Source organism: Ceratosolen solmsi, unplaced genomic scaffold (assembly GCF_000503995.2).
Source record: "Ceratosolen solmsi marchali unplaced genomic scaffold, CerSol_1.0 scaffold56, whole genome shotgun sequence".
NCBI lineage: Eukaryota > Metazoa > Arthropoda > Insecta > Hymenoptera > Agaonidae > Ceratosolen > Ceratosolen solmsi.
Genome location: NW_011948425.1, coordinates 3,987,547 through 4,011,037, shown reverse-complemented (window position 1 = coordinate 4,011,037; position 23,491 = coordinate 3,987,547). Strand labels below are relative to the sequence as shown.

The 23,491-nt window shown below is 35.3% G+C and overlaps 4 protein-coding genes across 11 annotated transcripts in view; 2 read left to right on the top strand and 2 right to left on the bottom strand.

Moving 5' to 3' along the window:
* Positions 1-1,401, bottom strand: part of LOC105362859 (protein FAM76A) — a 2,701-nt gene extending 1,300 nt beyond the window's left edge. The window contains exons 1-3 of the mRNA XM_011500381.1: positions 965-1,401; positions 422-486; positions 127-340 (exon numbers count right to left, since the gene is read on the bottom strand). Of these exons, the coding sequence (XP_011498683.1) occupies positions 127-340; positions 422-486; positions 965-1,060 (375 nt within the window). The 5' untranslated portion in view covers positions 1,061-1,401. The remainder of the gene's footprint in view (positions 1-126; positions 341-421; positions 487-964) is intronic.
* Positions 1,402-1,621: 220 nt separating this feature from the next.
* On the bottom strand, positions 1,622-6,493 carry RpIII128 (RNA polymerase III subunit RpIII128). The gene is made up of 15 exons (XM_011500383.1): positions 6,262-6,493; positions 6,027-6,181; positions 5,774-5,950; positions 5,414-5,705; positions 5,179-5,336; positions 4,998-5,103; positions 4,738-4,923; positions 4,546-4,659; positions 4,278-4,478; positions 3,913-4,190; positions 3,700-3,839; positions 2,783-3,619; positions 2,548-2,712; positions 2,303-2,433; positions 1,622-2,192 (listed from the first exon to the last, which is right to left on the bottom strand). The coding sequence occupies exons 1-15, from the start codon at positions 6,343-6,345 to the stop codon at positions 1,809-1,811; spliced, it is 3,408 nt and encodes a 1,135-aa protein (XP_011498685.1). The 5' UTR covers positions 6,346-6,493; the 3' UTR covers positions 1,622-1,808.
* A 2,517-nt stretch (positions 6,494-9,010) lies between these two features.
* Positions 9,011-15,634, top strand: LOC105362857 (isovaleryl-CoA dehydrogenase, mitochondrial). The gene is made up of 8 exons (XM_011500379.1): positions 9,011-9,552; positions 9,706-9,795; positions 12,679-12,900; positions 14,399-14,726; positions 14,809-14,902; positions 15,096-15,186; positions 15,242-15,410; positions 15,486-15,634. Exons 1-8 carry the CDS (start codon positions 9,394-9,396, stop codon positions 15,617-15,619), a joined length of 1,287 nt encoding a protein of 428 aa, XP_011498681.1. The 5' UTR covers positions 9,011-9,393; the 3' UTR covers positions 15,620-15,634.
* A 1,205-nt stretch (positions 15,635-16,839) lies between these two features.
* The window catches only part of Zasp66 (PDZ_signaling and DUF4749 domain-containing protein Zasp66), an 18,437-nt gene continuing 11,785 nt past the window's right edge, over positions 16,840-23,491 (top strand). For 4 of the 8 annotated variants that reach the window (XM_011500371.1, XM_011500370.1, XM_011500374.1 and 1 more), the window contains exons 1-3: positions 18,435-18,658; positions 20,271-20,470; positions 21,169-21,337. In XM_011500371.1, the coding sequence (XP_011498673.1) occupies positions 18,545-18,658; positions 20,271-20,470; positions 21,169-21,337 (483 nt within the window). In that variant the 5' untranslated portion in view covers positions 18,435-18,544. Of the gene's footprint in view, positions 16,997-18,434; positions 18,659-20,270; positions 20,471-21,168; positions 21,338-23,491 lie in introns of those variants that run through there. The other 4 variants (XM_011500373.1, XM_011500375.1, XM_011500372.1 and 1 more) reach the window with 4 other exon arrangements.

Genomic DNA, 23,491 nt, shown 5'->3' with positions numbered 1-23,491 from the left:
GGGGGGGGGGGGGGGGGGGGGGGGGGGGGGGGGGGGGGAGGGATAAAAGAAAAACAAAAATAAAATAAAGAAAAGTTAACATGAATTGAAAAGCGATCTTGTTAAACGAGAATAAATTTTAAATACTTTTTTATCTTCATCGTGTCTGTCAAAGGCACATTTTTGCTTGCATTGTTCACACGTAACTGGTGGACCATAACGTTTTTCAGAATTTGTACATCTTTGACATTTGCTTCCGATGAAGGCAGCAATTGTATTGCAGTACTCGCAAGCCGATGGTTTTCCATATGCTTTAACGTTTTGTTCACATTTTTTGCATATTGTACTTGTATTACCTTTCCTGTAATAATACGTAACTTAAGAACTTACAGTCACTATACCTTATTTAATACGATACTCGATAATATTAATCGATACTTACATAGTTTGTTGAAATTCTGACCTACAGTATGTACACTTGACCACAGGAAAAGTTCCTCTGCATTCCTGAATAAATAATTTAATTTTTTGAAGAGATTTCGAATTTATGTATAATAAATTATACAGCTTTTTATGCCAAGTCTATTATTGACTTAACAACTATAATAAACAATTGTACAATTAAAAATAACTTTATGGTATACAGGCATAGAGTGATAAATAATACAGAGACATAGAAATAATGTGTACGTAAATATAAATACAAAATACATCGATAAAGTTTCGTGATTCAACAATAAATAAATGATTGCATAGGATTATATTTGAGCCTAATGAAACGATTGCTTTCTAAAAATCAAACTAAAATATCATTCTTATCACTCGTATAATGCATAAAACGAGTATTCGAATTCGTTTTATCGTTCATTCTCCTTGGGAAGGTTAAATTAAATATATATATATATATATAATGTGCGGTCGTTATTGTTGTAACCTTGAAAATAGGTTAATGCTTCGGCGAAAGTGAAACTGCTGATTTTCTAACCTTGCACAGTTGTTGTCCGGACGACAGCTCCTCGAAGGGATGCCTCGAAAAGCATCTGGAGCACGCAAAAAGCGGCTGGGAGTTATTGGAGCTCATCGCTGGAAGTTTAGCTCTCCTGTGCTAGCACTCGCGTCCCCGGGATTTTGGAAAAACACGGTCGAACGACGATCGCTTGCGCCGTAAATTTGGAATCGACCGAGGAACCGACGCAAAGTAAATTACGTCGGGCAATCTCGTTATTTCCCCGCGCGTTTTATCGTGGCGGCTCCGTCACTCCGATAGCTTCGACAAAATCCCGAAGGAGCTCCTTTGCCCAACAAAAGGAAAAAATTAATCGACGTTTTACATGATTTGCTAAAATTAAGACTCGAGCGGACCGGAGAGGACGCGACTTTCTCGACTCCCAAATCCCCATTCGAAAGCAATTCCATGCGTTTCCCGGGCGCAAATTTTACGGGGGTTGCGGTCTAGCAGTTCGTTTCCTGATTCCCTTTGTCTCGTTAATTGCTTTCGAAATTTAAATTCGCGGAGCGTACGAGCCACCGAGAAATTCGAGTAGCTAAGCCACGATTTATGCATTGACTACGACATTGCGGTGGTGAGAAATTAGTGGGACTTGGTATTTTTTTTTTTAGCAAAAAAAAAAAAAATTATATTTATTACATAGCAATTACATTGGCTAGGGTTAGATTAAACTTATGATCGATTACATGATTATTTGCTGGCTCTCGATCGATCTAGGCAATTAATCACTGGTCTCTCCTGCGCGCAAATATATACGGAATTGTCGGAGCATTTATTTAATTTATTGGCAGCAAACAAAATTTATTGATCGACGGACGGCTTAGTCACAGTAATTTTTAAGGGTTAATCTTGGGACAATGTTCATGGACTGCAATTCTTGGAACAACAGTTTACAGGCATATGGCATGGTGATTGTAGAAACTCGTGCACTGGATCGACAGCTGTGACAGTAGCCACTGTAAGCCATTAGGCCACATTTGTTGCATATGTCCACGTCGAAGGCGTCACTCGATAACATTAATCTTTCAATAAGCATCATACTCGCTCCGTATCCAATTAGGCAGTCTCTTTCCATTTCTCCCAGCCTCAGGCCACCATCTTTTGATCTGCCCTCGGTAGGCTGTCTCGTTAAGACTGCTCTTGGACCACGTGCACGAGCGTGCATTTTGTCTTGAACCATGTGTTTGAGCTTCTGATAGTAAACCTGAATAATAACGATTAGGACAAATATTAATCATTATAATAATATTATATAATATTCTGTCATTATAAGTCGAATGGTATTTTGTAGTATTTCATTTAGATTTAGCTCACCGGTCCTGAATAAATGTAAGCTTGCAATGGCTCTCCCGTTAAACCCGAATAAAACATATCCTTTCCTAAATAGTTGTATCCTTGACTTTGTAATTCTTCGCAAACATCTTCTACTCTCGATCCTCCAAAGGCTACGGATTGAAATATTTATACGTTTATGAAATTACGCTCGGTTTTTAAGGATGTTTTTCTTCTTAATTTTCTCATCTCTCAATAATGTTACACATTACACATTGTAAACGTACCAGTTCCATAATGAAATTTTCCTTTCAATACGCCAGCTTTCCCAGCAAGTAGCTCAATTAATTTACCAACGGTCATACGAGACGGAAAACCATGAGGATTCATAATCATATCGGGACAAATTCCAGAATCATTAAACGGCATGTCTTCTTGCTCGACGATTAAACCTAAATTTAATCATCATTAAGTGCTATTACATGAAAAGCGATAAAATGCAGGTTATATATTACAATCTACCTGTAACTCCCTTTTGACCGTGACGACTACTAAATTTATCACCAATTTCTGGTCTCCTCGTTTGACGTAACAAAAGTTTTATTAAATACGCATCCTCGGCATTGCTAGAAATCATAACTTTTTCAATGTACGCGGGCACGGTATTTTTATACGTCACCGCGACTTCCTTATACTCCGTTTGTCCTTGACTTCCCGCATTAACGGGGCCTATATTCATAGATGGAGTTGATTTGTTAACCATGACTTTTTTATTTTCAACCATCTCGCCAGGTGCCACGATACCATCATTATCAATAATGTCATGCTTCAACACTGGCTTCTTCGTTACAGTGTCTATAAGGGGACCCATGATTTTATCACTAGTTTGATTAGCATATTTTTTTAATGTACACTTTACATTCCTATACACTAGACACCTGCCGTATCCTCTGTCTATCGAAGCTTTATTTATTATCAATGCATCTTCGATATCATAGCCACTGTAGGACATAACAGCTACAATTGCATTCTGACCAGCAGGAAGCTTATCGAAATTTATTAATTCAATCGTTTTGGTTTTCACCATCGGAGCATGAGGATATACCAAATTGTACATTAGAGTGTCGATTCGATTTCGTTGATTGTAGGCGATGGTGCCCATCGCTTGCTTACCCATAGCGCACTGATAAGTATTTCTAGGGCTTTGATTATGATGAGGATAAGGTACGAGGCCCGCGCAAACACCCAATAATGTAAAGGGTTCGATTTCCAGATGAGTTATGCCTTCTTTTATCCGAGATTCATCGAAGGCTATGAAACTATCGTTTTCCTCGTTCACATCTAAGTATTCTATCAATCCTGTATAAGCACATAAACAAACAATTATTACGTATATACGTGGACATAAGACGTATGTCAGTGGGGATTGGATATTATACCGTCGTGTAAGAAATCTTCAAAACTTCTGACTCCTTGTTCCAATAGTTTTATATGTTCCGCCTTAACTAAAGGCTGACAAAGTTCGACAATAATGTATGGCCTGCACAATCTACCACCATCTGAACTAATTTGCACGCATCTACAATAAATCGTACCTTGTGCATTCAAAGTGAAGCGAGCATGTAAAAATATGTGAAATAATAATGTAATACCTATGCTGATGTTGAGGATATATCGATACAAATTGATTTACCAAGCCTTTTCTTCTAAGTAGACGAAAAACCGTTACTAATCTATAGCAATTCTTTACAATACCCAATATGTTGCCATTTAAGAAGACCATATAAACATTTTTATTATTAATTTCCTCGCCACCTAAAATATTTACGTTTTCCACACCAAGATTGAAGGCTAATCGCATTATTGGCTCTTCGTCTATTTCTGTCGTAATATGAGTCATTAAAGCTAAATTTTTTACAAGGCCACATCCCTGTTAGAAGTAAAAATCATCAATTAATAAACAGTTATGAAACATTGTCTCGATTCGAGCAGATAGTAATAATAAGTATGCTTTAACCTCTCCTTCTGGAGTATCGCTGGGACAGAGCATTCCCCATTGGGAAGGTTGCAAAGATCGTGGTCCCGATACTTTACGAGTCTTTTCGAATTGTGAATTCACTCGTGTCATCATTCCCAAAGCAGAAATGTACGATAGGCGAGAGAGTACTTGTGTTACGCCGTGCCTTTCCATTTTAAATCTCTTAATTGTCCAATTTCCCTAGTTTGACGAACAAAAACTCTCTTATGATAAACTTATGGTAATAATTCAAACAAATGTTACTTACGGATGATATTGCACATGCCAATCCATTCGTAATCAAATCGTGTCTCATATGCTTAACGATATCAAACTGAGCAGCTTTAATCTTCGGTATATTCTTGTCCGCTATTTGCTTCAACTATTATTGCAGAAATATGTATTTTAAGTTGTACTCTTTATTGATTTTATTATCCATTATAAATATCAGACTACTTACTTCCCAATTAAAGCGCTTAAAGAGATCTTCGAACATTAATGATAATAGCGAACCGGCTAATTCTAATCGCTTATTACCATAGTAATCTCGATCGTCCAGTAATTTCCCATCCGTTTCGGCAATCATTACCTTACGTATCATTAATGCAAGATATGTAGCTTTTAATTTAAAATTAAAATCAATTACCTATCGAAAATTCATTTCTTAATAATGTACATGTGGATACCAATTAATTGTAAATACTTTTTAAAAACACTCACAGGAACATGATTCAAGATATTTGACGCTAAAACATCTTTCATTTCGTCTGTGATACTAGATTTCACAACTGTAAAGCGTTTTTGTTTTCTCTTGTTTCCTAAATACCTAAATTATCACATTAAAACATGCTTCCTATTTACATAATACAATAATTATTTAACGAGCATAAGTAATTCCTACTTTAAGGCCTGGTTTTGTGCAAAAATATTGAGCGCGTGACATTCCTCGAGACTACATCCAATTTTTTTCATGAAATTTTCCTCCGTACCAATAAGCTGTACAATTTCTTGATCGCATACAATGCCCATCGCCTTGAATATCACAATTACTGGTATATCCTATAAAATTATAAATACAAAATCCATTTACAAATGCAATAGCGTTCATAATAAATCCAATATTGATTATTGCTTACATCTTGAAATATATTATGACGCAAATAATATTTTCCCGTTCTGCCAATAACATTTGTTTTTGTTTTCCTCTCTTGAGTTGCACTATTACACGACGATATAATACAATTTTTACTATCTTCTTCTAATATAATTCTATTCCTTAGCATTTGTTCTTGTATTAAAATAACTTTTTCTTGTCCATTGATAATAAAATAACCACCAGGATCATGAGGACACTCGTTCATCTTTGCTAATTCAAAATTTGACTTCTCCGACAATACACAATTCGAGCTCCTCAGCATTATTGGCATTCTAAAAGCATATAATAGCATCATTTTGATTTACTTTAGAAGTGAAAAATCAACTTCCATTAGCGTTACCTGCCAATTAATAAATTATTTCTAATAATGGGCTGATGACCACGCATGTATTCGATATCAACTGTAATCGGAGCAGAATAATTTAAGTCCCTTAATCTACATTCGTGAGGAGTAGTAGGGCGCGACACGCTAAAACCTTCCTCTATATCAGGAGTTCCAATCGATACATTCAAATATCTAAATGAGAGGTTTTTCACATTAAACATTACATCAAAGAAATCTTACTTTATAGCATTAAAATTATTATTCTTACTTCACATAAAACAATGGATCAGCGTCACTAAGAACCTTCTCATTGGCTTTAACGATTTTCTTAATTTCAACATTAACAAAATAATTAAACGAATCAATATGTTGCTTCACAAGACCCTTTCCCTTTAAAAAGGCTGGAACAAGTTTCCATTTATTCTAAGACAAAATGTTACAAAATTTTAATAAACATTGTAATAAAATTTATATTACTGTTAAAAATTATAACCTCAACTAACCTGTATGTGTTGTACAACTCTATTATATTTTTTACCATCTACCTTAAAAGTACACATGCTATCGAAATTTTTATGTGAACCCATCTTGATTGCTAATTTTTTCACAATGTCACATTTCAAATCTTTTCATAGATATTTTAAAACAAATATATAAACACACGTATCATTAATATGATACATGATCCTCCCATATGTAATCGTAGGAATTAGACATCAACGACTCGACGCCTCTCGCGGCTTTCCGTTTCGACGAAAATCTCTCTGTCACTTAATTCGAAATACATAATTGTAAATACACTCTTGCTATCTAGATATAATCATATTCCCATAACTCTTTTCCTCATTCAACTTTAAATTTAAATACATGTAAATTGGTTAAATGAAGGTAATGAAGGTGTATAAAAATAATAGTCACGGGCAGACATTAAAGAATAGTTTGTACTTTCGACATTCTGGAGCAAATTTGAATATTGTTTTTTTACGATGACAAAATATTATTTAATGCACGAAATAACACGTTAAGCTCCAAGATGTAAGGTACCAAGTAAGTCGAAAATAAATGCATGTAATTCGATGTTTGTTTTTTTTTTTTTTTTCAAAAGCAATCAATCCACTATCCACCGATAGATTATTTTAAAAAGTAATTTAAAAAGGATTTTCCCATCGCAGTTAAAATTACGTCGACGTAATTATATGATTGAAAAGGTAAGCGATGATTCTATTATTATTGTTGTTGTTGTTGTTGTTGTTGTTGTTGTTGTTGTTGTTGTTGTTACTGTTGTTGTTATTATTATGATTAATTGATTCATACATTTAATATAACTGTATATATAATTCACGGTTGTTATAAAGTTCCAAAAATGAAAAATTCCATAGATTATTTTTAATAGTAAGAAATATAATCGATTTATTAAGTTATTTAAAGCGTTACAAACATTTTTCAAAGAAACTGTAATTTCCAGATACATTGATATTTAGGCTACTTTCCCTTCTCTATTTGGCAAACACAAAAGATTCCTATACATATTATCATAGGATATTTTCATTGATACAATACTTTATAATTATAGTCTATTTCGTTTGATTTAAAATTAATATTATATATTTATTTATACCGAAAATGTCCAAGCTATTTTTTCATTTTATATTTTTCAATGTATGTAATTAATTTAATATCCGTTCAATATTAAATTGAAATACAAAATCTTTCATACCAATGTATTAAGAATTTTATCAGCTTCCCTAGTTTCCTTTCTAACATTTTTGTACATACTTTTTTGGCAAATATTTGCAATGTTATTATTTTTATTTTTGACGAATCTGCGTTTTATACTCTGGTTAAGTAATTTTATAAATACTTTGTTATACAGTTTGTTTAGTGTTATTTTTATTGTTACTATTTTTACGCTTATAATTACATTTCCACACACACACACACCCCTCCCCCACCCTCCCATATTTAAACTATTGAATTAATTGCATATGAAGTTATAACATTATTTTATAAAGAGTGATTCTATTTCTAATTACTTTATTATTAGAGTTATTTAGAAAATATTTTTGTTTGTAGTGCATCAGCTCAGTATAATGTATCTGTTAACAAATAGGTTAATATTAAATTCAAAAATAATTTAAAATTATAAATAAACTTATAATAGAGTATATTAGCGAATAAATGGACGAATTTCCGGCTGCAAATATCATATAAATTTTGCATTTGAAATGTGTAATAAAATTTAATTTAATGCGTACCACGCACATTATTTTAATAAAATTTCGTAATCTACCTTAGATAATGAACGAATATTGTTCTTTAAATATTTGAAATGTCTTAAACGAAGGTTGTGTGTCAAATGGTATTTTGATTAATTAAAATTGGATAAAAATGACGCGATGAAAACGAATGAAATATAATTTATCCTTTATTTATCGTTTAGGCATTCAAATTCAATTGAGTTAATGGAATTTCACGTATATAGATCTGGTATTAATTATAATTAGCACACCGCGCAAAAACATAAATAATAGAAGATTATAGTGAAAGTGAAAGTCACGAGCTGATTTATGATTTTGTTGTTGGGCACATTGCCACTTTCTATCTACGCCGTTGCATTACAACTTATTTAATAAACATTATTTTAATTATCAACTATACGGAAGTAAATTGCAATTTAATTTAATTAATGTTGGAAAAGCCGTTGTGCAATCCTGTTACGGTATGTGCAAATGACTTTATCGGCGGATTTCTTAATAAGCCGAAGTAGCAAATGTGCATTTGCACTGAAATTATCAGCATAAAATAGCTTAAGATTTATTGAGATGATGTTTAAAAGTAATTATAATTCTCTAATAATATCAGCAATAAAAGTTTCATCATGACTTTTTATCTCATTAAACGAATTCGATTCCTATGCGAATTTTTGTAACTTTGTTCACTTGATAATAGTAACGTTTATTTTTATTTAACGTTTATTTTTTTATAACGTTAATTTTTTTATAACGTTTATTTAGTAACATTTAAAAGAGACGAATATAGAAAATTTGTCAAAAATTTTTTCTACCTTAAATTGCGAAAGAACTCTACAACGAATCTTCAATCATTTTTATATCGCAATCGATAATTGTCAATGCATTCAAGTAATGATGATGATGATTTTCCTACCTTTCAAAAACAAAACAAAAACAAAACAAAACAAAAAAAAAACTAATTAACAGAGGAATTATCAGTCTAATAATTAAATTCAGGGATTAGCAAGCAAGCAATCGCTTAACGAGATGCACGTGTTGCATAAGAATAATTAATAATGATTTAAAGTAGTATTATCGTCGAGTCAACGACGTGAATAACATTCATTGAACTTCAATCAGAGACATCGAAGAAATCTAGAATAACGCACATTTGATAACAGCTCGCTTAAGCGTGCGAGGCCCCTTCCACTCAAAATTAGACCTTGATTTGATAAGACAAAGTTCAGTAACGTTGAAGCTTAGTCGAGCTCAACACATCGCTCTCCTTCGTATACGCATGCGTGAGTAAACACACGTAACGGCCCAAGTCTCATATCATCGGTGCTAAGCCAAAAATAGTTTTGCCCGAGCGTGGCTCCAGTCTTAAACCGGAGAGGATCGACAATGAGGCGTTTCACCTTCCACAGGGCCCTGGATCTGCTCTCGGGCCGTCGCCAAGGCCTCGCAAGGACGAGGATGCCGAGGCACCAGCCTTCGAGAGCCTTATCGCGTTACTACGCCATCGACGAGAACATCTTCGGGCTATCGGAGCAGCAACAGGAGGTCAATATTTTATAAATGTCGATTCGGATATTCATCATTGCACCCAACTTACTCGACATTATATATTTTAAGCGCGAAAACGACGCGATCAAACACCAACTCGTTCCCATTTAAATCTTCTATCAAATCTTTCCTTGTCTCTCTATGTTGTAGCTGAGAAACTTGGTTTTCAATTTTGCGCAAAAGGAGCTCGCGCCGAAGGCCGCTGACATCGATAAGAACAATTACTTTGACGATTTCCGAGTGAGTATATCAATCATCATGTCATTGATCATTATGAGCACGTGCGAGTGAGTAACAGGTTCGAGCATTCTTAAGTTTTCAATTATTCAAAATAACGGTTTCTCGTTTATTCCCGAGTGTGGCAATAATTTACAATTTTACCGAGCAGTCATTCTACTATTTGAATTAATTAAATGTTGGATTTTAAAATTTTCTTTCCTCGTTTATAGGTATACGACTGCTCACGGTTACTTTTATACATTCCTCGATAAGAAGTACCACATGTTTCTTAATAATTATTACAAACTATATATTTTTTTTTTTATGAATAACATAAGGAAAAACTTTGTCATATCGCTACATTCAAAACAATAAGTAAATAAAATAACATTATAAAATTCAAATATACTGTAAATTACTAAACAGCAGTTGATATTTTAATAATATTTACAATCTAACAAGATATTGACTTAAATTCGTATTTTAAGTGCTTATTTAGAGACCAAAGACTTGAATTTTATTAAGTAACGTTGGATTTATTTTTCATGATATAATTATTGGATTATCTGTAAATTCACATCTCAATAAATATATACATGAATTTGAATATTTGTATAAATATTTAAGTTTTCAAAAATATATAAATCAACAGCTATAATTAGGCTTGTCAATCGGTCATATTGACATTGAATAAAAACAAAACAAAAAAAAAAACAAAAAAAAAACAAAAAAAAAACTTCAAATTATAATCAATCCTGATTTTTCATTCAATAATACATGAATTTAAAAATATCCAATACATTTATTCAACGATTTAGATTGAGAATTATGGTCACTGCAGAGCCGCACTACATTTAGATCTTATATAAATCAAAGTATTTTTTAAATTTGAGTTATTTATTAAGTTATTGCGAGTACCACGGTAGAAGCTGCTCTTATTTCGCAATTTATTACAATTTCAAAAGCATGCAAAAATTTTGGCAAAAATAAACTTTTATTCTTTATTAATAATACAAAACAAAAAAACAAAAAAACAAAAAACAAACAAAAAAAAAAAACAAAAATTTATTACTAGGAAAAAACATTTGTTAGTTGGCATTAGTTACTTTTTAAATTCCGTATCATTAACTGGAATCTTTTCAAATTTTTTTTTTTAAAATAGATTTAACATTTTTAGTACGAATTTAATTACTTTTGATTTATTTATTTGTTATAATATATTCATATTGAATATTACATCAATAACTATTATATATTTATATAATAATTAATTAGAATCCTATTGACTCTTGTTTATGTATTATAAAAAATTTTACAAAAGGAGAGAATAAAATAGATTTCTGAAGACGTGTATTTTCTTTTTATCCTACATATATTTTCGTACACGTGTCATTTTTAATAAGCTAGACGATATAAATGATAATTTTAGTATAAATGTCGAAATTTTTTTTATATTTGGACTTGATCCAGTATGCACAAAACTGCAAATGTATATCAAGATATTTTAATGATTTAAAGTTCAAGTGTTTTATAAATTAAATAATGGATGTATTTGGTATGCAATTTGTGAAGTTTTACATTTAAAATAATATATATCTCCTGGAATAAGGCCAATATTTTTGTCAACATTTTTGTTTTAAAATATTGCTATGCATAATTAAATATTGTTGAATCTTCAAATAGATTTGAACTATTATATTATACTTTTGAACGTTCAATACAGTATTCAAGATAAAAATATAATTTAAATTTTCAAAAATTATGAGATTCAGTTTGGTCACATAACCTTGGACTTGAATAATAAAACATAAAAACTTCTCGTACAAAAAAAAAGTTTAGTTAATTGAGAAACCAAAAACCAAAAATCAAAAAAAAAAAAACAAAAACAAAAACAAAAAAAAAATGTAAAATTAAAGAATTAAAGATGTAAAATCAATTAACTTAAAGTAATTTTAATTTTTTACATAACACAAAACCTCAGTAGATTATAATCGGAATATGTAATTGTATGTTGCAATTATGAAGATTATGAAGAATTGCCCAGGGAAACGAATCGGTGCAATAAAACAAACTTAGGCGTTTCTAAAATATTATTGTAATGATAATATCTATAATGTATTTAAGAATTTAATTCAGACAAAAAATGTGAAGAATTACGTTTCTTCGTGTTAATAGAACGATAAGAAATTCAAGAAGAGTTCTAGCAAATTGTAAAAGAAGAACGTATATTGATTAAAAGTGTTTCTTGTTAGTATTTTTTGTTAACTCGTTATTAATTATAAATCGAAACATAATATAAATACTTTTGGCTCTATAACTTATAAATTTGCCTTCCATTTTAATTTCACGTTTAAATAAACGAAATCACATTTTTATTTATAACCTAAGTAATGATCTGGATGCTAGGAAAGAATGTAAAATATATCACAATTTTGAAAACTTTATGCGAAATGCTTAAGAAATTATAGAAATTAAATTCAGATAGAATAGGCTGAGTTACAAGAGGATTTTATCTCGATGAGAAAAATTTCATTTATCATTAACTTCAATCCAATATGTTTCATCGGAACATCTATTTAATGTAAAATAAAAGATAAATTAAAGAAGGAAAATAGCACGATAATAAGCTTTCTTAATATACACTTTAGTTAAAAATAAATTAACTATCATGATTCTGATTGATTGCGCAAAGCAATTAAATGTAAAAGCCACGTGGCCAATCTAACTGCGACCAAATATCCTTCCTTCGCTTCCTTCATTCTCCCTGCCCCTGTTCACCATCCCGCCATACAATACTGCAATATATATATATATATATATATATATATATATATATATATATATATATCATTGTGAGAGGAAAAATGAGATGCGTTAATATCTAATAGAGCGTTCGTTCCTTAGCTGTTTTGGAAGGAGCTCGGGAACCTTGGCCTACTGGGTATAACCGTGAAAGAGGAGTATGGAGGAAGCGCTGGTGGATACCTCGACCACATCGTCATTATGGAAGAACTGAGTCGGGCGTCCGGATCGATAGCGCTGAGCTACGGCGCTCACTCGAATCTCTGCGTCAATCAAATTCATCGGAATGGCAGCGAGGAGCAGAAACAGAAATACCTGCCAAAAGTACCGTCACTCCTCAAGGACACAATTAAAGCCAGACTTTTGTAGTGAAAATAACAGAGGCAACATAATAGAGCGGAGTCGCGCCCGTTTACATTTCAAGTAATAAACATTCGGTTTATAAAGGCTGTATAGCGGCTATCGAGCTTCTTATAATGTTTTTCCTATTATTTTTTTATTTTTTAATTTTTTTATTATGCTTGTGCACAAGGGCTTGAACGGCTTATTTGCCAAATTGTTCATAAGATGTGTGCACGATGATTTCACGCACTCGATGTATTTCGCATTAGCTGTATTTTGAAAGGAAATTGTATGACGAGCTTATTATTAACTTATCTTTACGTGAACAACAAGACAAAAAAAAAAAAAAAAAAAAAAAAAAAAAAATTAAAAGAAAAAAAAAGTGAGGAATACCAGGCTTAATGTTTTGTAAGATTGTCAAGAAAAAGCGAAATGTAATTGTAAGAATGGGAAAATTTAACAAAAATATTACATAAATATCTATCGGCAGTGTATATTTTGCACTAATTAAATTATTCAGATTGACGGATAAAAGTATTTGAATATTTCATTTATAATACGGTAAAATAATTCAAAAGTTTTTCAATTACAAATGAATAGGCTTGCGTAATTAGTGACACGAGTCATCGTCTCTTGTCGCTCAGATGGATGTCGGTAAATCATTTGACAGTGGAATTTTGTGTTTAATTTACAACATCGATAAAGTATTGCAGTTAAATTGCAGTAGTCGTGGATAATTAATATTAATTTCTTTCTCTTTCTTTTAAATAAATCACAGCATTTCGAAAGTCTTTATTCATTACACTTGAATTTATCGACTAGAGCAGAGTTCGGTTGAGTCGCATGCTTTTTTGTGCACTCGTTGCAAATCAAAGCAAAATCACTGGCAAAATAAAAATTTACGTTTGAAATTTATCTCAGTAATGTCCTATTTATAAATTGTTAAATTAATAACTAGTGTTTTGTGAAATATAAATACATCAGTCGATGACAAATATTTTATCGTCGCGTAAATTTCCTTATTGCGTTGATTAATCGTAATGGACACTTCGCTTTATATCTTTATAATGTACAATGCATAAAGCCTTCGCAGTATCAATAGAATTATGACTTTTCATTTCATTAGTCCACTTTAATAATAATTGAAATTATTAATTTTAATTGTACAAGTTCTATTAAATTGTTCAAGTCGTCGTTGTCGTCGTCGTCGTCGTCGTCGTTAACTTTACCTTCGCTCTATTATATATAAACTTTATCACGGAGACGGTGATCGTTGGTTGTTTCAAAAAAAAAAAAAAAAAACTTCCATGTCCTAGTTATCTCCTCGTTTACCAGTCACTCAGGAAAGTGTAATAGGAATAGTTTCGGCGCATCTACTCCCATATAAATGAAAAATCACGGCTCCTCTCTATTGTGTTAAGTTAAGTTATCTTCGGCCCGTCCCACACCAATTAACTCATCGTCACGTTACGGTGCTCAGCTTTGCAATGGCGATCACGTGGGCGCCCTGGCGATGTCCGAGCCCGGGGCCGGATCCGACGTTGTTTCCATGAAACTAAGGGCGGATAAAAAAGGCGATCGTTACATCCTTAACGGCAACAAGTTCTGGATAACCAATGGGCCGGATGCGGACGTCCTGGTCGTGTACGCGAGGACGGATTCGGGCTCCGGGAAGAAGCAGCACGGTATCACGGCATTCATCGTCGAGAGGGGAACCAAGGGATTCAGCACGGCGCAGAAGCTCGACAAGCTCGGTATGCGGGGCTCCAACACCTGCGAGCTCATTTTCCAGGACTGCGAGATCCCCGGTAAGGTCGACAACAATCCCTTATTCGACGCTCAATTCTACCGCGAACGGCATCGATCAATCTCGTAACTATCTCGCTTTAGCGGCCAACGTACTCGGACAGGAGAACAGAGGTGTCTACGTACTATTCAGCGGGCTGGATTTGGAAAGGCTCGTTTTATCCGCTGGTCCACTGGGGTAAGAGACATTACGCTTTAAAAGCAATTGAATGGGCGAAGGGCTTTGGGCTTTCGAGTGGCAATCGCTGCAAGACGAAGGGATGAAAAATGAGGCAAAACAGCCTGCTGGCAATATTTATATTATTGGCTGCCAGTGTAGATTGTCAGTAGACTGCCATTAGACCTCTCTACATTCTCACTATAAATTTCAGAATCATGCAGGCCTGCTGCGATGTGGCGTTCGAGTACGCGCACACGCGGAAGCAGTTCGGTCGAAACATCGGCGAATTTCAACTCATACAAGTACGTATAGGCCACATACGCGTCACTCGGTGTTAATGTTCATTTCGTCGTGCAGGGAAAAATAGCCAACATGTACAGCAGGTTAAGTTCCAGCAGGTGTTACGTGTACTCGGTGGCGAGGGCCTGCGACAAAGGCCACACGAATAGGAAAGATTGCGCCGCTGCTATTTTGTTGAGCGCCGAGAACGCAACGAAAGCCGCCCTCGATGCCATACAAATACTTGGTAACGTCATTCGTTTAATAATATAGGACACGCGGCCTCGGAATAAATTATTTCAGGTGGCAATTATAATTTCAGGTGGCAATGGATACATCAACGATTACCCGACCGGTCGCTACTTGAGGGATGCGAAATTGTACGAAATCGGCGCCGGGACGAGCGAAATTCGACGGATGGTGATTGGCCGAGCCGTTACCGAAGAATACGCTTAATGAGTTATTGCTATGTGATTGGACGTTGTGTAGACAGAATTATGTGATCTTAACGGAGATAATGAAGATAACCTTGCACAACGATGCGCAGATAAATTAACCACTGGAAAATAATAAAAAATTTTCTTATATTCTATTACTTTTTTTTTTCTTTTTCTATTTCTTTCTCTTTAATCAATTACATTAAAAGGCACTTGAGGCGTGCTACCGAGCTTATTTATATAAAATTATTCGTATAAAACTAACGAATGCGTATCGGTCATGTACAAATAAAAACGGACTATTCGTAGAGATTCGTTTGGTCTTTTTATTTTGTAAAATCGGACTTACCCCCGAAAGATGCTTATAAAACGCATAAACAAATCCTCAAAACCAGATTTATTTAGCGTCTCATATATATATATATATATATATATATAGATGCACATGTGTAAATGAGGGATCATACTGTCAGGTGTCATTTATCATCATGTTAATTCTTGGACACAGGTTTGAAACATTGACGGATCGATATATCAATTTATTTCTAGGTCATTGACTTTTTTCATTAAATGTCAATGACAGATCATATATTTCTGTTGTTCTTGAGGCAACGAATTATGATTAAACATTGCCTCAAGATATTTGCGAAATATAAATAAGTGACAGTTTATAAATTTATGGGATTTTTTCTCTCTCAAATCTAGCATAATATCACAATCGATTAAACATTAACGCGTACTGTGCAGTAACGATTCTCGATCATTGTATCTGTTAGTTTAAAAAAGTTTGATCATCGTGTATGGATTGCAATGACGACGACGACGACGAAGAGGACGCGCTTTCGGTGACAGCATGCAAATGCATCGAATTCCTTGTCCAACAGCATCGCAGAAGCGCAAAAAAAGAAAACCCGTGCAGATTGGCTCTAGATCGAAGTTCGGTTGCTAATTCGAGTCTCGAAATCGAGCGTCTGCACGCAGAGCTCACTCTCACACGCAAAGCCACCTCATTCTCCATCTTCCTCCGGCATTCCGTTTACCTCGGCCGTTTTCTCTCTTTCTCTACCCCCGGCCCGGCCGCCCGTCAATTGTCGTGTCCCTTTCCGTCTCACGCACACACTTGCTGCTGGACTCACACATGCTCGTTAATGGATGCTCGATCCCCGGCCATAGGGTTATTGGTTCGAGAGACGAGGAAAAGTCTTCGAATCGATCGGATCGGATCTTTGTTCCTACTACCCGCGCCCGACGGCACTTCCCAACAGCCCCGGCCCACAATCTCCTGCCCGCAGCGCTGGAGAACCCGAGGGAGCTCGGCTACGAGGTTCGATAACGCCGTCCGATAACCGGCAATATGACGCTGAGATTCTCGATCGGCAACTATTACGAAGCCTACGTAAGTAGAGGCGCGAGGGTATTACATGCTCGGCGCGACCCTACCCCCATACCCCTCCTCATCCCTTCCCTTTATTTCCTCGATTTTCCAAGTCGAGGTGCGCCCAACGAAATTAACCCAACAGTTGGTACTAAATATGTGCATGCATAACAGATCGAGCGAGCGAGCGAGCGAGAGAGCTGCAAGATAGGCCGAGTCAATGTCTTCAATTGGTTCTTTCTTTTATTTCTTTTCTCCTTCGTTCGCTCTATATTTACATCCACGCGCCATACAATCCTGCTGCAAAATATATAATGCACTCGTCTGGATGGATGGGTCTCGTCCCGTATTATCAGTGGCTTAAGTACCTACTTGGCTCCATCGCGCAAACCCTTATCCACGACTCTGCAAGTCTGTAAAAAAAAAAAAAAAAAAAAAACCCCCTTCCCCCCCCCCTGAAAACTTGAAAAAAAAAAAAAAAAAAAAAAAAAAAAAAAAAAAAAAAAAAAAACATAAAAAAAAATTACGTGTTCAGTCTTAAATTACTTGAATCTCATCACCTTTATCATCCATTTGCGTCTAAGGAAATTTAATTTCGATAAATTTCCATTCCTCCTGCATCTCTACGTTATGTATTTATTTTATAATAGAGTAGGTAAAATTCGATAGGATTAACGATACGTTTAAACAATATGATTGAATTTAAAATTCGATTGTTCGATCGAACGAATTGTAAGAAATGTCTTTTAAGCCAAAGCCATTGAGATCGAGTATTCACAACAAGGATCGTCTATCGTTTTATTTTAAGCTCCTATTCTAATTTCTTCTAGCGTATACATTTTTTCATACGGGAAGCAAGTTTCTGATGCACGAAGCACACATTACAGCCACAACTTACACGTTTGAAATTAAAAATGATGATAATAATAATACGCATTATTATTACTGTTGTTATTGTTAGTGTTATTATTAAGATTGAAAATAGGGATGAGGGAGGAAAGCGAAAAGAGAATAGTTCGAATTATTACCATAGCCATCTCATTTTCCTCGTCATCGTCGTTATCATTATTATCGTGTAACGTAGAAACTAAAGGAGGATGCATTTAGACGAGTGGTAGGGAGGTTGTTGGTGCAAGGCCGACGAAAGCTAAATCCGATGATTTGTGATATTAAGCGCTACGGTGTGACGTACGAGTGCGATAGGTTTTGGGAATTGGGTGGGTAAAGATGGGAATAGAGCGAAAGAGAGAAAAGCGGAGCTGGTAGGGCGTCGGCTGCGAAAAGGAGCAGAAGACAATACAAGCATGCCAATAGGAAATGGGGCCAAATCGCAGAGGGTACAGTGGCAGCCCCACCCCCTCCCCGCTCGTCCTCTCCTTCGACAGAGAGAGAGAGAGAGAGAGAGAGAGAGAGAGAGAGGCGTTTCGAGCGGCTCGCGTGCCCAAGGCGCAAGATAGTGCCGAGAGTTGGCTGGGTGTGATTGCCGCCTAAGGTTCGTCAAAGTTAGGCCGATCCTAACGCATCGCCCAGTGACCCCTGTATCGACGCAACACCAGGATCGCCCTCACGATGACCAAGTGCCAGACGCTGACCGTGAAACTGAGGAGGCCGAGCAGGAAGGTGCCCTGGGGTATCAGCATCGCCGGTGGCTCCGATCTCGACACGCCCTTGATCGTCACCCGCGTGAGTCCCAATCACGACATCCCTAATTTTTAACTATTGGGCAGGGAAAAGTTCACGGGCACTCGAAAGACACTAGCGTATATTTATATTCATATATAAGGTTCGCGAGAGCTTGAAGTTTTGCGTCATGCCCAGGAAAATTGGGCATAAAGTGGTATGGGCTGCTTTTATCACCTGCTTTACCATCGGAGTTGTTTTTTGTCGCGTGCAAGTCCCACGTTAAAAATATAAAACTCAAGGTTTTAATATTTTCCCTTTTTCGACGATTTTATTATGTCGAAAGTAAGCTCGTAGCATCTTAATATATCTATTTGTAAAATCGCTTCTAAATCGTTTTAAAATAAGGCCTCCTATCGAAAATAAACATTATGTAGAACAAATCGACCGAATATCTTTACGAATTTTCGGCGCATTTTTATTAATGTTCGGTTAAAGGAAAAAAGGTCTTTAAAAGGATTATCACGGAATGTTGAAGTAGAAAGAAAGTGAAAATAAGCAACGCGAATAATAAAGGCATAATGAATGAATTTTTACGCGTAAAATATTCTATTGAAAATTGCAAATAATTGAGACATTGAAGACTGAGAAATAAACAATTTCATTTATCGAGCTTAAGAATACAGTCATCATAAGCTTTTATTCATAACCTTTAAAAAGTATTTATTTATAATATTCATTGATTACACTATTAAAAAAATGCGTTAGATATAGAGAACCGAATTCATGAGTATTTGGTAATTTTCATTGAGGCAAGGTAATTAAGTATTTATATCGTATCATTGACCTGATAATCATTGGACGTATTAAGACAAAATATTCGAGTTTTTTCAATAACTTGCCTGTGACGAAATAGTTTATTTGTTTTCCACCAAATACTTTGGTCAATTAATAATCTCTCTCTCTCTCTCTCTCTCTCTCTCTCTCGCGAAGGACGGCTATTTGTAGTTACGGAGCAATAATAATTATTATCGAGATTTGCCAGTACTCAAAATTTAAAAAGTTAACCGTTCGATTGCCTTACAAAATAATTCTCAATGAGCATACAAGTTTTCTAAAAGGTAATTTAAAATCTTAAAATACTTTCCACTTGTGACTTTATCGTCAGTTAATAATTAAATAAGAAATGCAGATTTAATTTACGACTTTATAAGCTTTTATTCTTTGTTATCTCTCTGCTTATTCAGTCTTAACTTGGAATCTATAACAGTGCAAGCGAAGGGCATCGAGGAATGTCATTTAAAAAATACTTTAAATACATTAAAAATCGTAACTTTATGAGTCGAAGACCATTAATTCGCCCTCTCAAACGTATTTAAAGCACACCAGCACAAAATATCCGCATTGCCAGCCCTTCTTGCTGCATTCGCATGCTGCATTCTTGACGGTGTTGCGGGAGGGCGGGCGGGCGAGCGGTCGTGGGGTGGGAGGGGGAGGGAAGGGGGGCAAAATATCACTCCCCAAATACCGTACACATAAATGAGTTATTCCTGTATTTTAAACATTTCTTTCAATTGTCGAAATACCCAAGCAATTATTTACTATTAAAGCACCATTGAGGACGATACGGAAGAATAATAATGTAACGCTGCTCGTTTACTTTGCTTCTTTGCAGTCCGAGAACGAAGATCTTCAAAAGGGTGACGTGATCAAGAAAATCGACGAATACGACGTGCGCGACCTGAGGCATGTAGATGCCCAAAATCTCCTGAAAAATTCCGAATTTGTAAAGCTGGCCATCGAAAGGTCCGAGTCATTCACGCCGAGATCAGACGCATCAGTCATTCGCAATCATTCAGCACCGACGATGCCCAAGTTTGTAATAGTGCCGAATTACGTGATAGACGCGTGCGGAACATCCTTAGCAAAAAAGGACAGCCGATCCAGTCGCATTTCCAGTTTCATTTCCGGGGACTACTTATGCAAGACCTCGTTAAGCGCGCGTTAAACCCGCGTCGAGTCTTTTAAATATATAGAATAATCATTTGAGGGCGGGGTGAGGGGAGAGGGGATAGGGGAGAGGGGTAAAAGAGATCGGCGGGTGTTATCATATAAATTACGAGCTCCCATCTTTTAATGAAAAGATACGCCAAACGAGTTGTTGTTAACGCGCTGTGCGTTAATGCGAATTCACATCCATTTGACACCGATCAATGGGCTGTTTTTATATGATGGTTCCGGTCCAGATCCGCGATACGCATTCTAGCCCATCGCCGATCGTTTTAAGCTCGTAAAGCTTTCGTCCTCCGAACGCTCGTTAATAATGTCTTGCCCAATCGCTGATCTACTCGTCACTATTTGCGCCTCGTAACCACGAGGTCCCTGGACTATCGCGCGAACTCGTGGATTCGGAATGTCATCCACTCGACGATCGAGCCGTCTCCAGCCGATTACATGCCACCGATCCTCCCCTACCGATAACCTCGCATGCTCATTTCCGACAGCCCGCGGCGCGTCCACTCATATATCTCATTAACCGTGAATGTGTGTGTTTTGTCGGGGGTGGACCATAGGATGAAGGGCGCGCACATGACGACGCCTGTGTTACCCAAGAGCCCGATCCCGCCTCCGCTGGCTCTCGAGGATACCGATTACACGAGTTCCCTTCTGCCGTCGTCGCAGTACGCACCAGTCCGCGACCACTACGATGAGGTGCGCGAGGAGAGATACTACCTGTCCCAGGTTAGAGTCTTAACTGTCACGTGACTGTCCACATGTTATGCCCGTTCCGAGGGTTAGCGTCAATCCTTGCTTCATGAATTTTCAGGCTTCTGTTCGGAACATCTATGGACCTCCTCGTTCCCACCTCAAATTCCCATCATCGATTCCCAAATGCAAATGCAGTTTGACATTTTCGTGACAAGCCTCTATTCTACCCTTTCTACTCCCGTACTAACAATAGGCTCACTTAACATCTTTGTGTGTGCGTGCGCACTCGCGCACTCGGCGGGGAATACTCTCACAGAAATTTTTATAAACTTTGTATGTATGAAGTGTATGAAGGCTTAGGACTCGAGGGCTTAAGAGAAATAAGCTTTTGTGATTTTCGAGGAAATCTATAAGTGGATAATAAGTAGGATAATTTGTTGCTTTTTTTTTCTTTGCTTTTTTTTTAAACCATTATCAAGTAAATATTGTCAATGGACAAATTACAATGAGCGTTTGAATTTATAGAATTCTATTTGTCACGTATTTATATAAGATTAGAAAGGAATATCGCCTTGAATTGCAAAATTTCATTTAAATTTATTTTCGGTAAAACTATCGCATGAATGAATTATTAATAAAAATTGGCGAACGAAATCTTTATGAATTTAATTGTATGTTATCAAAATTTATTATTTATGTAATTACGTTGAGAAATAGACGCTAATAAATATCCCTAAGCTTGCAATATGATTGTGAATGGATTTTTTTCTTTTTCATACTCTATATCCGCTTGTGCAAATAAGTGTAAATAAATTAAGTTCAAGTTGTAGATAAACAAGTTGAATTTAATATCCCCGTAAATGTTTAAGTGTAATTATGTCGCTCGATTAGAACTTGCCAATATATAAGTATTTAGTTCTCTTTAATGGAAACTGTTGGGTGTATTCATATGTTTATTAATTATGGCTTACTATATTTACAAATAAGTAAGTACTATTGTTTTCCCAGCCCAACAGTTTCCACTATAAGTAAATTCGGAATTAGTTGTTAATTAATATTCTTAAAGCTAATAAACAACCATTTAATTATCAAATTCTCGTCTTTAAGTATTCGAAAGTACCGTTCAATAGATAATCAGTTTATTACGAGTGCACCGCCGTTAGCATAAAATTCTATTTTTAAAATAAGTATTAAACATTAGAAATGTAAGGGGCTTAATCATAAAATTCACAATTTGTTTTTTTTTGTCACTAGAACTATGTTCCACTATTATTTAGTCATTATTGCCTCATACCATTATAATAACGCGTTAATGCAAATTATTTACTTTAACGCATACGTGAAAAATAGCACATGTTTTGTTGAAAAATTCTTATTTATGTTTAAAAGTTTGTAATTTGATATTGCTTTGATCTACAAGTAAAATTGTGCATTTTGTAAAGTATTATTCATTTTGAAAATGACTAATTTTCAACGTCATATTGGATTTAATAGCAACGCCCGTCTTCCACAGAGCCATTTTTATTTAATCGGATATCAATTAAAGATTGTTGACTCATACAAACAGCACCACCTATAAGAATAATTATATTTTAAGAGAAAGATTAATTGCTGCTATTGACAAAGCATCTTGAACAAATCACATTGATATACGCGCGCTTATGCATTTTTACGTAATTATGTATATCAATTTATTATGGCCATTGGAACAAGAGTTGACTTTACGCTTTAATAGTTTGCTATTAAGAATTCGCTATATTATGACTGACTTTATATATATATATATATATATATATATATATATATAAATAGTTATTACAATAAAGACGAATCTAGCGAAATAAGACTTGCATATCGTTGAATAATTCTCGCTCTATTTTGCACATAAAGTAAGGAATACGTGATTTTTCGGTCTGCTTTGCGAAGGCATTGTCGCATAATTGGGTATTCGAGTTTTCAAGAACTCGAAAAACAGTGATCGACGAAACACGTGCCACTAAATCATTCGAAAACGATGCGATCCGAGCGCGTGGAAGGAGACGTGGACGTGCGTATTTTTGTTGGCTTGTCAAGTTACGACATCTGCGTACTATAGCTAATGCTGGAAAGATTGGGCGTCCCCACTGCCACTGAAAACGAATGTGTGTGTGTGTGTGTGTGTGTGTGTGTGTGTGTGTGTGGGGGGGG

Coding starts and splice junctions, on each gene's coding strand:
- RpIII128 (XM_011500383.1), bottom strand. CDS start 6,345: ATGGGTTCACATAAAAATTTCGATAGCATGTGTACTTTTAAGGTAGAT. Junction 5,706..5,773: donor AATAATTTATTAATTGGCAG/GTAACGCTAATG, acceptor ATATGCTTTTAG/AATGCCAATAATGCTGAGGA. Junction 4,191..4,277: donor GCGATACTCCAGAAGGAGAG/GTTAAAGCATAC, acceptor TACTTCTAACAG/GGATGTGGCCTTGTAAAAAA.
- LOC105362857 (XM_011500379.1), top strand. CDS start 9,394: ATGAGGCGTTTCACCTTCCACAGGGCCCTGGATCTGCTCTCGGGCCGT. Junction 9,553..9,705: donor TATCGGAGCAGCAACAGGAG/GTCAATATTTTA, acceptor TCTATGTTGTAG/CTGAGAAACTTGGTTTTCAA. Junction 14,903..15,095: donor TTATCCGCTGGTCCACTGGG/GTAAGAGACATT, acceptor TATAAATTTCAG/AATCATGCAGGCCTGCTGCG.